At 40.5% G+C, this 14,983-nt stretch overlaps 1 protein-coding gene across 2 annotated transcripts in view; it reads left to right on the forward strand.

Annotated features, from left to right (window-relative positions):
- The window catches only part of PDGFD (platelet derived growth factor D), a 278,537-nt gene extending 268,614 nt beyond the window's left edge, over positions 1 to 9,923 (forward strand). Inside the window, exon 7 of one of the 2 annotated variants that reach the window (XM_005215730.5) lies at positions 7,096 to 9,923. In XM_005215730.5, the coding sequence (XP_005215787.1) occupies positions 7,096 to 7,221 (126 nt within the window). In that variant the 3' untranslated portion in view covers positions 7,222 to 9,923. 2 annotated transcript variants of the gene reach the window in all.
- The last annotated feature ends 5,060 nt before the right edge of the window (positions 9,924 to 14,983 follow it).

Below are 14,983 nucleotides of genomic sequence, written 5' to 3' on the forward strand. Positions count from 1 at the left end.
AAGCATTTGGTCTCCTGGCTATGTCCATTCAGTCAACAGCCAAAATCTTAGGAGGCAACAGAGAAAGACAAGTTAATTTTCACTGTCCTACCTCTCATGATTTTGTCCCAGTGCTGGCACAGCTGCAATATCTGTTAGAACTTTCTGCAGTGATGAGAGAGTTCCGTATCTGTACTATCCAATCTGGTAGTCATTAGCAACATGTGGTCACAGAGCACTTGAAATGTGTGTAATGCGAATGAGAAACTGAATTTTTAAATTTTATTTAATTTAAACTAATTTGAATGTAAATAGCTGCACATGGTCAGGGGCTCCCACAGTGAACAGTGTAAGCCGAGACACAACTCTGTCTCTGGCACTTACAGCATCTAAACCATTCCAGTCACTTGAACAATGGAAAAACTACTGTGAATGACTTTTTTAACATTACATTAAATATAAGAACTTTGTATTAAAAATTTGTTGCCCATTAAACATAAGAGGGGAGAAGGCAATAGCACCCCACTCCAGTACTCTTGCCTGGAAAATCCCATGGACGGAGGGGCCTGGTAGGCTGCAGTCCATGGGGTCGCTAGGAGCCGGACACGACTAAGTGACTTCACTTTCACTTTTCACTTTCATGCATTGGAGAGGGAAATGGCAACCCACTCCAGTGTTCTTGCCTGGAGAATCCCAGGGACGGGGGAGCCTGGTGGGCTGCCGTCTATGGGGTTGCACAGGGTCGGACATGAATGAAGTGACTTAGCAGCAGCAGCAAACATAAGAGATAGAAGATATAAGCAGATATTTATATATGAAACAAAAGATTGATTGGAGATAATAAAATATTGAGATTTAGACTTGAGATAAAAGAATGGCACTTTTAATTTTTACATGTTTTAAGTGTCTGTCATTGAAACAAATTTAGCTAAAATCTCAAATTGAGACCAAGAAGACAGGAAAGCAATATTTTTCCAAAAGTTTCTACTCTATGGCAAAGGCAATGAATTTGAGGGTTATGATTATAACAAAAGTCACAAAAATCTTTTTCTGGAAACAGCATTTCTAGAGCTTATGTAGAATCTCCCTATTTCTTTCTCCCTCTTTGAGTGAGACCTTGAGAAGATTCTCTTGCAGCCCTTTCCTGTTCCTATAAGAGAGAGACAAGACAATAGAGACAAAGCAAATCACACAACTGAAGGGAGAATATGTGGATTCACGTGAGAGGCCACCTCGGACCAGCCACCTAAAACTCCCCAGAGCCTCGGGTTCCTCTTTTACTCCCTATGATAACCTACAATTTTGAGTTCCCAGACAGATGTGAAATTATATGATATCTGTTCACCACTCCCTAAATCTTATCTTGCCTAGATTGTGTTAAGAATATAAACAAGTTGGTGGTTGAAATGCTAAGAAAATACAAAAGAACAGAGATATGATATGGAACTTTAATGTGTATAGACTATGTATAAAAAAGTTATCCACTCAACATTAGTAACACCTGTGCTGGCAACCCACTCCAGTACTCTTGCCTGGAAAATCCCATGGACGGAGGGACCTGGTAGGCTGCAGTCCATAGGGTCGCTCAGAGTCAGACACGACTGAGTGACTTCACTTTCACTTTTCACTTTCATGCATTGGAGAAGGAAATGGCAACCCACTCCAGTGTTCTTGCCTGGAGAATCCCAGGGACGGCAGGGCCTGGTGGGCTCCCGTCTATGGGGTCGCACAGAGTCGGACACGACTGAAGCGACTTAGCAGCAGCAGCAGTGCTGCTTATCTCTTGGGGATCCTGGGACAATGAAAGCCTCTGAAGGCTGTAAAGCACTCGACAGATGTGGGTGGAATATCCTGAGAGCATGGTCGGGCTTGCTCCCTTCTGACTCCCTTAGAGCCTTGATGACTTACTGGTGCCGGGACCCTCTAAGTACAGCAAAGTGCATACATCCTTTTCCTTGTAGATCTGGATTCATATTAGGCCTTCTTGTCAAAGTTGAGCAAACGTGCCTTCGGGCATGATACTCCCCAACTAGACAAAGACCCATTTGTGACACGAATGATACTCAGTGTTAATGCCGTGCTCTGAAACTTGGTGCCCAGCTCAGCTTCCGTCATGTTTTCTGAAACTGGTGGGCTGAACATGTAGTCATTAATCCTCTAAAATACTGTCAAAATCATTTACCTAGTGAAGTCCTCTAAAGGAAGAACTGCTGCTGAATACACCCCAGAGTGCTCACAAGAAAATTTCAATTATAAGTAAATGTCCACAGATGTAAAGATTGCATTTTCAAAATTCATGAGGATTGTGTAGACCCACATTATAAGCCCAGCCTTCAGTCACCTTCATACCTAGCTTGTCAGAGAAACGTTGCTGAGCTCTGTTATTTGTGTCTTTCTTAGGGAGGACTGTATCTCAGGACTTGGTATCACTCCTTCCCTTACAACTCTCAATCTCCCTTGAAACTCTTACTTTCAAGTTGTGCAATTACCCAGGTAGAAAATAAAATGTTTTCTCATCTCAAAATATTTTTGCTTGTAGTCACTTTAGGTTTCAGAAAGGTTGACTACAAGACCTTAAAAATCTTAACTGCATGTACATTTTTATAAAGTCTACAAGCATGAAAGAAATCATAAAGTAAGGAAAAATATGAAGCTGTTTTTCTTAAGAAAGTGTGTATACTGAATGCTGCCTGCTTTAGAAGTTGGGTGAATCTTAAGTAAACCCTTAATGATTCGGGTTTAGACAGTGCACATGTCCTAAAATATGTATTTGTGATCCTACATCAGCCATTAATATGAAAACTGTTACAAGGCCTTAACGACCTTTCTTTAATATTTCCAATAAACAAGAGCCCAACTCAGCATGGAGCATTTCTGTCTAGTACTGTTTTATTACTGTAATAACTTCATGGCAATGATTCATTCAGTGCTTTATTGGCAACAAAGAGAGTAATTGTAGTAAATATCTTTTGTGATATGGTAATTTGCAAACTGAGCATCTTTGATTCTGTGTAGTGGTATGAAAGCCACCAACTGCTTCAGTCATTCTCCATTTAATAAAAATCAACTTTCCCTGGCTTCATGTGGTTTTCCAGATGGTGAAGAAGGGTCAAGAATGCCATTTTCACCCATAGGTGATAAGAAATGGCTGGCTGCTCCTCCATGGATTTTTATTTCAGTGTGTGTGCTTGCAGCAGTGAATCATAGAGCAGAAAATAGGAAAGCATTTTGTGAAGGTACCTATTAGTGAGTGTCCTACAGCGACTGTAATTAATTCAATGGTTCCTTCCCTTTAAAGGTGACCAGATAACCCAGAGACAGTTTGCTTTCTCAGATAAAAGCTTTTCATTTTTCTTTTAACTTTTTATGCTCTCTCAAATCAGCTTTGCTTTCTTCCTCCTTTCAGTGCTGTGTACCTGAACCGAAGACGATTACATGGTCTGAAAGCTTTGAGCATCAGTGCTGTGATCAGCCAGTAAAGCAGTCCAATTTCCACTTTGTTCAAACAGTGCTTTCCTGTCTTGTCTGGAAAAGTGTCTGCCAATTCATTTTTCTCCTCTTATCAACAAAACACATATATACTGGACTAACGTGGCTTAATATAAAACACAGGGAAAATCCCTGAACAATCAGGAGACCAGTTAGAAAAAACTGACCAGGCACGGCTTTCACCCCAAAGCACACACTTTCATTTCTCATCAAATGAGGAAGCAAATCAACGAAGCATTGATTTTATAGATGTCAGTCATGGCAACTTATTAGGCTTTGATAATGGTCTTTTTAAGAAAGAGAATATTTATCATCAGCTCAGCTTCTTAGGAATCATTTTCTTCCCCTGAATAGTTCAACCTCCAGATCTGGTTTATTAGGGTTGGAAAATAGTGACTAATATTTGAGAAATTCTTGGCAAAGTTGTAGGAACCCGAGCTTTAAGCTCTTCCAGGGCGCTCTAACCAAGTGTGGCACAGGAGGGCTTTCCTATCTATCGTAGCAGGGTATTTAATATCCCAAAGTGCAATATACACTCATCCATGCTTTGGTTACTTAGTTTTTCATGGAGAAGCAACAGTTTTTATTTTCTTTAGAGATGAAGCAGGAGTGACTCTGGGAGCAAGGAAAGGAAAATATCATTGTCACTCTGCTCTCAGTACTTGAAATTCTGTTTCAAAATCGTAAAAGACTTGCAAGTGATGCAAAGCATGCTGCTGCTGCTGCTGCTAAGTAGCTTCAGTCGTTTCCAACTCTGTGCGACCCCATAGACAGCAGCCCACCAGGCTCCCCCATCCTGGGGATTCTCCAGGCAAGAACACTGGAGTGGGTTGACATTTCCTTCTCCAATAGGCCACTTCATTTTGGCCTCTGGTTTGGTTTGTTTTGCGCCCCTCCCCTTGTTGGAGGTTGGGGTAGAAGCGATGTAGGGAGGAGACAGGAAAGAGGCCGTGAACATAGGTTCCCATATTGTGACGTGGCAGCGTTACCCACCATGGTCACCAGAGTGCATCTCACTGGAAACCTACTGTGTTCCCAATGCTGCTGACCAGAACAGACAAAACTCCACCTTCCCGGTAAGGGCACACGCTGTGCCACGTGGAGACAAACACTGGTGTCACCAGTCACTGACTCTGCAACCTTAGTCTCTCTCTTCCCTTATCTGAAACAGTATTAGAAAAGTACCTATATCATAGTGTTACAGTGATACACAAAACGTTTAATACTTCCAGTCATAACAGTGTGGCATCTAACAAATACTCAAAAATGTTAGTCATTATTTTTTCTATCCTTGTCCTCAAAGCATTTGTTAATAGAGAGAAAGCATATGTCATATGAAACTATGTGATTCATAGTGTATGTTCAGTGGAATTTAGGTAAAGAGGATAATATAATTAGCTATCAAAACTGGCACTGGGACTAGCTTTACCATAATCTGGTATTTTTGTGCCTCCCTCAGGAACTCTTCTAGGCCATCCCTTCCCACCCCATCCCCCAACCCCAATTTGTACTCACAAAAGTACAAATATCCTTTTGAAGCTCTTCTCCAAATGGGACAAGGTATTTCACACTGTGTTATCAGAGCCCAGGTTCCTTACTTTACTGAACATTGAACAAATGACCTGCTCCACAGAACTCTTATGGGAAAATCAGGCTAAATGTTGGGACTTACCTGGTGGTCCAGTGGTTAAGAATATGTCTTGCAGTACAGGGGACACAGGTTCAGTCCCTGGTCAGGGAACTAAGTTCCCACATGCTATGGAGTAATTAAGCCCGCGTGCCACAACTGCTGAGTCTGTGCGCTCTGGAGGCCGTGTGCCACACCTAGAGCATCTGTGCACCCCAGTGAAAGCTCCTACAGGACCCAGTGAAGATCCCACGCACCACAACTAAGATGCAATGCAGCCAAATAAATAAATATCACCCCCTCAGTGTTTTAAAAAGGCAAACGCTAAAGTAAAGCGGATGCATGGGGACTGAGGGCTCTAAGCCTGTTTTCCTAGTAGATGGTTTTGATTTGCTTATAACTTGAAACAGGTAACATAAGGATGAGGACATTGCTAGGAAGACAATCCAGTAGAAAAATTGGGGGTGGGGGGGCGTGCCATGAAAAGTTATTATACAGCCTAGAAAATAAGATTTCCTCGCATCTAATCTTCATCTCAGAGCAAAGTATACCAAGCATCAGGGCCCCATTTTAGTTCACACATATGCCTGCCACACCTTTGAGATACAGAAGGAAGCTGCAGCTGCATTAGAGACGTGTGGTCCTTGGGTCCTAGTATGCCGGAAGCCTAGAGAACAATGCACTACTCTCAGGTCCCCGCTGACAGAAGGCCTGGCACCTGGCGTCCCTTATAATCTCACTTCTCCAGCCTATACACTGTGAGTGAAGACGCCTTCTCTACTGTATGACAAAGTTCGACTTGGGCCAGACGAAATAGTGCATACGTGCAAATTTTTTTAAAACTACAAAATGCTACATAGTTGTATGGTAATATCATGCAGAGTTTAAAGTCTAAAAGGGAAAACAGAACAGAATCAAAAATGAAAGCTAACAAGGAGCCTAAGAATATAAAGAAGCAATGAAGTTGACTGTATATGGAAAACAATATTTATGTATATGATGGCAAATATTGACTTCAGTGAAGGCCACACTAGGGAAGAAGGGTTAGCTTCTATTTAAACTTAAAAAATTTTTTTAAATCACATTCACACCTATTAATGTAAAATTTTAAGGATGTGATTTATTCAAGTAATGTTGGATTGTTTTAAAGGTATTAATATGCAAACGTTTTAGTGGAACATGATCTGGTTTGAATTGTAAAGGGTATTATTCGATATAGCCTAACAGATATGGAAGAACATACACACATTTTCAGTTATTTATGACCACTAGGGAGGCAAAATGTCTTACCTCACCCGCGTGTTTAGCCGCGCCAGCATTTTTGCGGGGCGGGGCGGGGCGGGGGTGGCACCCGGGGCCTTTGCTGCTGCACACGGGCTTTCTCCAGCTGTGAGCAGGGGCCGCTCTTCAGTGGTGCGAGGGCTTCTCACTGTGGTGGCCTCTTGTTTACAGAGCGCTGGCTCCAGACGCGGGCTCCATGGTTGGGCACAGAGTTTACTTGCCCTGTGGAACGTGGGATCTTCCCAGACCATTGGCGGGCGGATTCTTAACCACTCTCCAGGGAAGTCCCCATACCAGCATATTAGGTCACAACTGTATTCGTTGTCCTGTCTGCAGAGTATTGTCTCAGCATTGTATTTATCCATAACACATGCTTTAGCCAGAAGACTGTTTGTGGTATTAGTAATATTTGGGACAGCACTTGGCACAAAGCAGGCCCTTAGACAGTTATCAGTAAACACCTGCTCAGACACCTGAAATCCTCATGACCCTGCAGGTAGGTAATGCAGGAGGCGTTACTCTGTGATCAGTGGATTCCGTTACTTTAAGGAGTCGTGGATTGTCTATAACAATATTTGTATGTGTGCATTCTAATAGTGAGCCCGTAGATTCCATTGGATGCTCAAAGGCTTAAGAACCAGTTGTCATAAAGAGAATAAGTGGTATGTAATTGAGTTAAATCCCAGGTACTTTCTAACAGGAAATGCTTCTTGTCCTAGGTGTTAAAGTTTGAACCCGGCTATTTCAAGAGGAGGGGCAGAGCAAAGCACATGGCTCTCGTTGACATCCAGTTGGATCATCATGAGCGGTGTGACTGTATCTGCAGCTCAAGACCACCTCGATAAGAGAATGTGCATGTACTTTCATTAAACATGAAAGAACCTTTATTTTAAGGAGGGTGTGGTAAGAGACCCCTTTCCCACCAGCAACCGAACTTACTATTAGCCTGAAAAGCAATGAATATAAGTGGTTGCTGACTTTCAACTAGCTTTGTTAGTGCCATGACAAGTAGAAAGGCATATCATCAACCTCTATATCCAAGAATATAGGATTGCATTTAATAGTGTCTGAGGATGTTGCCATTTCCTTCTCCAGGGGAATCTTCCCAACCCTCGGATCGAATCTGGGTCTCCTGCATCACAGGCAGATGCTTTACCCTATAAGCCACCTAAGTCTGTCCTATATATATATATATATATATATATATATATATATATATAATGTGTCATCTCCATGTCTCTGTGTAAATAGACCAAATGATTCACTCAGTATATATAACCAGGTACACCAGAGCTTACATATGGTTTAATTATTTAGACTCTTAAAATAAGGGACATAGGAAATACATTAAACATGTCTTTGGAAGATTTGGAAGATTAATTTGTTTATTTTTAAGTTTTGAATCACAAAACAGTTTTGGATCTTGCTCTTTTAAAGATAGCAGCTTTTATATTAAAAATCCAATAAATTAGCATTTCTTGTGCATACATCTTAATTATCAAAAGAGGGAAATATGGTTTCTGGGAAAAGATACATTCCTAGCCGTTTGTCTCATGAGATGTACTACATACTTACCTATATAGACAATAATTACCTGTCTCCGAGAGCATGTCATCATAATATAGGCGCTTTAGAAATAAAGCCCTTAAGTCTTCTCTCAGTGTATCTTGCCAAGGCATGCAAACTCATTAACACCTGTCTTCAAAAAATTCTCACAAGGTTTATTATTATTATCCTATGAGAGAAAATGTATAAGCTGAAGCAGAATTTTGAATTGTTTCTTCTCAAAACCTCTCCACAAAAGTAACTCCTTTGGAGAATGTCATGGGGACTCTGTATGAGCCTTTCAAAATAATGCTCACTGAAAAGTTTGAGGAGTTGAAAGTAAAAAAATGTGAGCATTGAAATATTAACATAACTGGGAGTGGGATGGAATATTTGATTGGGATCCATATTTAATAATGACTCATACTCTCCAGATTATGCCAATTAATTTTATGTATCTTGCTTTTGTGTTCTTATCTTTTCCGTATCTCTTCTTATCTCTTCCACACATATATATATATATATATAATGTTTATGAGTCATTATTAAATGAGACAATGTATATATATATACAATGGCATTTTATATTTGGCAAGCCATCATGGATTACTTATAGCCCAGAAGCTTTTGTGCATTAAAGCAACCCAATTTCATTGACGTAAATTCCTAACTGTGTAGTCACTGTTCAATTCAGTTGAATTCCTGTTTCTGAACCAAGTGCAAGGAGACCTGGGTCTCTGGTTCTTTCCAAATCTATGGCACTTGTTCTAAGAAGCCTCACTGCAAATTGTGAGAGCACAAAGCTGGCCCTGCTCTACCCTAGAATATGGTTTTTGCATTATTTGTAGTTATTATTGGTACTTAGAGTAATTTTTCCACCTTGGCTCCTTAATGTCTGTTAAGGCCTCAGGGACTGACTGCAGGCATAGGAAGTGATTCATCATTCTCCAAAACAAGACTCTAAGAGAGCAATACTGAAGTCAAGATAGCTCTGGAGCTGCTCAGAGAGAAGGACATTTTTCTTCTCATCTTGAAAGAAAAAAGAACTGGTTTCTTCCCTAAGTCCAGGGCCCTACTGAACACAGACAAGTCGAATGAGGGATGTGTAACTGGGGCTCATGAAGTCTCAGTGTCAGATGAGCAGACTATATATATTTGGATTTCTGAGCATGATGTTTTCAGGACCAAGTTCTCAAGTATCTTTAGGAGCTCATTTCTGCTCAGCTCTTTGAAAGGCCAATGCTTATTGAAGATATTCCTTCAAAATGTCCCTGAAAGTGTCCTGTGTTTTTACCTCAAAATATGACTGGTAAAAATAAATACTCTATTGTTGAGTTGTCCAAAATCCAGAGCACAGTCAGAAAGAGCACAGCCAGACCCTTTAATAATCAGTAACCATTCTTCCCCCGAAAGCCTCTTGCAAGCTTCCTGTGAAAACATAGGATTCCTGGACCAAAACCAAAATTTGAGTTATATCACTCTAACTTGTTCAACTGTTAAGTATGAAAAATTAGAGTGTTCTACCCAATTTTCAGTAAACCTTCCAAGCTGCAATAACCAGGATGGTTTTCAGTTAAAGCCCTATCTCGACTTATTATTTATTAGCTGCCATGTAAGCATGCAGTCTCACTCACTTCTTTTTTTTCTTTGCTGAGTGTTTTATTAAAACTTCTCCCTTGGTTATCTGTTATCTATTGCACTTCCAACATGTAGCCAATAAATCTGCTTCATTGCCATCAAAGGAATAAAAAGCTCACCATACAAATTACATTTCAAAACAAATCCTAATAAATCCTCATTTCTGTGTGGCTCACTCACCTGGAATAATGCCTTCTGTTCAATATATTATAGGGCAGAGCACTTTCATAAGTAGAATTTTTCTGGGTTTTTTTTTTTTTTGGTCATATTGGTAACATGCCGCTTTTTCCTTTCATAGTGTTTTCTGTAATAAATGTAATTTGCCTCTTACCTTCATGAAAAATAAATATTGCTTACAAACAAAGCTGCTCCATTATTTAGTACTCAGCTGCAGTTTTAAAAGGTGCACGATGATGCAGACTTACTTCCCCAAATACACGCAGCGTCTGACAAGGCTGGGGGCGCTCTGCGGGCCTGGTTTTAGAACATTCTTCGCTGAAAACAGTCTTTTACCCTGTCCCTTCTGGAAGCCATCGGAAACCGGAAATGGAGTGGGACTTGAGTTGTGTTGTTTTTTTTGCTGCTCTTGGTGCTTCTTTGTTTGATTGTTTGTTCCCCTGCAGGCTTTTAGTAGAAGATATCCTCCTCTGACATTCTTTGCTTTGGAGAGTCCACAAGCTCTCTCCTCTTGGGCCTGAAATCAATAACATTATGTTCACCCTCACAGCTTCACCCATCTAGATGAACACCACAGCTGATGGGTCAGTGTTAACCAGATTTTTTTTTTTACAATATGAGTTTATTTCATTATTTAGAACCAATGCCCTCAACAGAATGCCTAAACCTGCAAGATACTTTAAAATGATCCCAAATATTTCAAAATACTAGATTTGAAGATCATATATAGTTTTCCCTCATAACATGAGGGAAATTACAGTAAATTTCAGGAAATTACAAACCAAACCATGTAAAATTATGTGAAGGCAGATGATCAATCTGGTAGCATTTGTAAGGATTCCTGGGAAGTAATCTGTAGGAGCTGGGGGCTTTTCCTCCCAGCAGGTGGAGGCTGAAAGTGTCTTAGTGCATCAGAGAGAAAGCTAGAAGGCCTTGCATATAGTGACAAATCTGACACTTTCGGGACCTGCTTAGGGGCTACTCTCCTACAGAGTTTGGAGTGTGCCTTGTTGGTGGGGGAGGCAGGGAGACGAAGCCTAAAGAGAGCTCATCTTGCTGTAAGAACTTTTGCTTTTGCTTGTAGCCTTGGTCTTCACCATCCCACTGAAGACAGGATGGCAACTGCACAGTGTTGGGTGAAACTCTGCCACTTTATTTAGTTCAGTAGTGTTGGGTTTTGGGGAAAAGGGAGCAGAGACATGTATTTTGTGGCAAGAATCAATTTTACCACTGGAAATATCAGCTAACATGGAGTCAAAGTATGGGCAAAAAATGGGACAGGGATAGGTAGAGTAGTTTATTTATATAACTTGGATTTTTATGACAAAAATAGTACTAGTCATAGATATATAAGCAGTATTTTAATGCAGATACATTAAGAATGTTATTTTATTTCCTGAAATGCACATGTGTCCAGTTTTCTATTAAGAGTAACTCAACAGATATCCAGATTGTTCATATTCTCCTAGGGTCCTCTGGTGGAACATTATGTTCATAGATTAGTATTCATGCCTGAAATCCTAGGAAATACAATTTTGTTTATTGATAGCTCTGATCAAATATGCTGGAAGAGAAAATATTTATAATTCACTGGTTTTATTGACATTTACTTAAATTCTGTTGTTTTTAATGATCAACTTAAAAACTACACAGGCCTTTAAAACTTAACACACTGAGATATCTCCTGAATATTGTAGTTAAACATCAGCAATGGATAAGCAGCTAACCACTTAATTTAAGATTTTGAGCTTTCTGTTCTTCTTACAGTTCAGAATTTGCAAGTTAATCTTTATCTTTTTAAGTAAACTGTATTTGTATAGATATCTCTAAGAATTCTTTAGCAGAACACATTAGAAGAGAGTATGGAGATGAGTCCATAGTAAATGCTAATATACTCAGTGCAGCAAGTCATGGGCCAAGAAATCTTCATTTTCTAATAAAGGCATTTGATTTTCTAATTATTTTAAACTGCTAAGTGCTGGTTCCAGGCTTAGTAGCCAGGAACAAAATGTTAAAATCACCCTTGGGTTCAATTTATATTTTAAATAATCCCTGGCATGCAAATTCTCTTGTAAGAACTAAAGTCTTCAGGTCGTATTCCTTAGTCTCCATTTTTGGTTGAGGAAATAGTACAAATTCATTCTCTTCTGGTATCTTCCAGCCTTTCCTTTTTTCTTTGCAACTTCCACATCTCTCCTCTTCTAACCAATTTCTATCCCCCAGTCTTCTACTCAGAGAAAGTCAGGATGGGTGTGTACTTTAAAAGGCACAGGAGGTGGAGTCATTTGAGGAGATCAGATCCAATGCATGCTTTACCAAGAGAGAAATTAATAGGCTAAAATTGCCAGCTGTTGAGAAATCACTGTTGTGGGAGTTGAACACATTAAGTGAATATTTCCCAATATTTTCCATTTTTATATATACTTGAAATATGGTATAGATATTTATGACTTCTATCAAAAGAAATTTGGCCATAGTCAATACGGGGGAAACTGGTTAAATGTTTCACATATTCATATGAGGCATGCATTACAATTCAAGACACAAGATCTACAGCAGGGGATAAAACTAGAGGAAGATATTCTAGGTGAAATAAAAAACTAAAGATTCCCCAGCAAAAGTACATGTGGTAAATGTGGAAGGTTCAAAGACTAGTGAGTAAAGTATCAGAAACGAAAGGAATCTATATATAGGAACAATGGGTGATATGTTTGAAAAGGTAGATCAGATCAGATCAGTCGCTCAGTCGTGTCCAACTCTTTGCGACCCCATGAATCACAGCACGCCAGGCCTCCCTGTGCATCACCAACTCCCGGAGTTCACTGAGACTCACGTCCATCGAGTCAGTGATGCCATCCAGCCATCTCATCCTCTGTCGTCCCCCAATCCCTCCTGCCCCAATCCCTCCCAGCATCAGAGTCTTTTCCAATGAGTCAACTCTTCACATGAGGTGGCCAAAGTACTGGAGTTTCAGCTTTAGCATCATTCCTTCCAAAGAAATCCCAGGGCTGATCTCCTTCAGAATGGACTGGTTGGATCTCCTTGCAGTCCAAGGGACTCTCAAGAGTCTTCTCCAACACCACAGTTCAAAAGTGTCAATTCTTTGGCGCTCAGCCTTCCTCACAGTCCAACTCTCACATCCATACATGACCACAGGGAAAACCATAGCCTTGACTAGATGAACCTTTGTTGGCAAAGTAATGTCTCTGCTTTTGAATATGCTATCTAGGTTGGTCATAACTTTCCTTCCAAGGAGTAAGCGTCTTTTAATTTTATGGCTGCAGACACCATCTGTAGTGATTCTGGAGCCCAGAAAAAGAAAGTCTGACACTGTTTCCACTGTTTCCCCATCTATTTCCCATGCAGTGATGGGACTGGATGCCATGATCTTCGTTTTCTGAATGTTGAGCTTTAAGCCAACTTTTTCACTCTCCACTTTCACTTTCATCAAGAGGCTTTTGAGTTCCTCTTCACTTTCTGCCATAAGGGTGGTGTCATCTGCATATCTGAGATTATTGATATTTCTCCTGGCAATCTTGATTCCAGCTTGTGCTTCTTCTAGCCCAGCGTTTCTCATGATGTACTCTGCATATAAGTTAAATAAACAGGCTGACAATATACAGCCTTGACGAACTCCTTTTCCTATTTGGAACCAGTCTGTTGTTCCATGTCCAGTTCTAACTGTTGCTTCCTGACCGGCATACAAATTTCTCAAGAGGCAGATCAGGTGGTCTGGTATTCCCATCTCTTTCAGAATTTTCCACAGTTTATTGTGATCCACACAGTCAAAGGCTTTGGCATAGTTAATAAAGCAGAAATAGATGTTTTTCTGGAACTCTCTTGCTTTTTCCATGATCCAGCGGATGTCGGCAATTTGGTCTCTGGTTCCTCTGCCTTTTCTAAAACCAGCTTGAACATCAGGAAGTTCACGGTTCACATATTGCTGAAGCCTGGCTTGGAGAATTTTGAGCATTACTTTACTAGCGTGTGAGATGAGTGCAATTGTGCAGTAGTTTGAGCATTCTTTGGTATTGCCTTTCTTTGGGATTGGAATGAAAACTGACCTTTTCCAGTCCTGTGGCCACTGCTGAGTTTTCCAAATGTGCTGGCATATTGAGTGCAGCACTTTCACAGCATCATCTTTCAGGATTTGGAATAGCTCAACTGGAATTCCATCACCTCCACTAGCTTTGTTCATAGTGATGCTTTCTAAGGCCCACTTGACTTCACATTCCAGGATGTCTGGCTCTACGTCAGTGATCACACCATCGTGATTATCTGGGTCGTGAAGATCTTTTTTGTACAGTTCTTCTGTGTATTCTTGCCATCTCTTCTTAATATCTTCTGCTTCTGTTAGGTCCATACTATTTCTGTCCTTTATTGAGCCCATCTTTGCATGAAATGTTCCTTTGGTATCTCTGATTTTCTTGAAGAGATCTCTAGTCTTTCCCATTCTGTTGCTTTCCTCTATTTCTTTGCATTGATTGCTGAAGAAGGATTTCATATCTCTCCTTGCTATTCTTTGGAACTCTGCATTCAGATGTTTATATCTCTCCTTTTCTCCTTTGCTTTTTGCTTCTCTTCTTTTCACAGCTATTTGTAAGGCCTCCCCAGACAGCCATTTTGCTTTTTTGCATTTCTTTTCCATGGGGATGGTCTTGATCCTTGTCTCCTGTACAATGTCACGAACCTCATTCCATAGTTCATCAGGCACTCTATCTATCGGATCTAGGCCCTTAAATCTATTTCTCACTTCCACTGTATAATCATAAGGGATTTGATTTAGATCATACCTGAATGCAGAATCTGTGGATGGTTAGCAAAAACTCTGTCTTTTACACGTGGGAGAGGAAGCCAGGGAGGCTTCTGGGCATGGTGTGTGCTTCAAGTATCATATGCATCAGAGACAGAGTTAGAAGGCCTTGGGTATAGTAACAAGTCTGCCACTTTCTGGATGTGTTTTCTTACTTACACATTGGCAGGATAAGATGTTTCCTAGGTCCTTCCCATAGATCAGTTCTGCAGTTTTGTATTTTGGAAAGTGGCAATTTGCAGGAAGGACAGAGGTGGATACAAGTGATAAACCTCCTAAAGTTGTAGTGAGACCAAGTCCCCCTAAAACTGAAGTCCCCTACCACCCCTCAGGATGGAGAAGTATCAGAGAAAATGGGGGGTTGAAATTGCGCAGGATCCTGTGTTTTCCCCTCCACCCTAGGGATAGACGCCTTTCTTTGTCCCCAGTTTCCT

Source organism: Bos taurus, chromosome 15 (genome assembly GCF_002263795.3).
Source record: "Bos taurus isolate L1 Dominette 01449 registration number 42190680 breed Hereford chromosome 15, ARS-UCD2.0, whole genome shotgun sequence".
NCBI lineage: Eukaryota > Metazoa > Chordata > Mammalia > Artiodactyla > Bovidae > Bos > Bos taurus.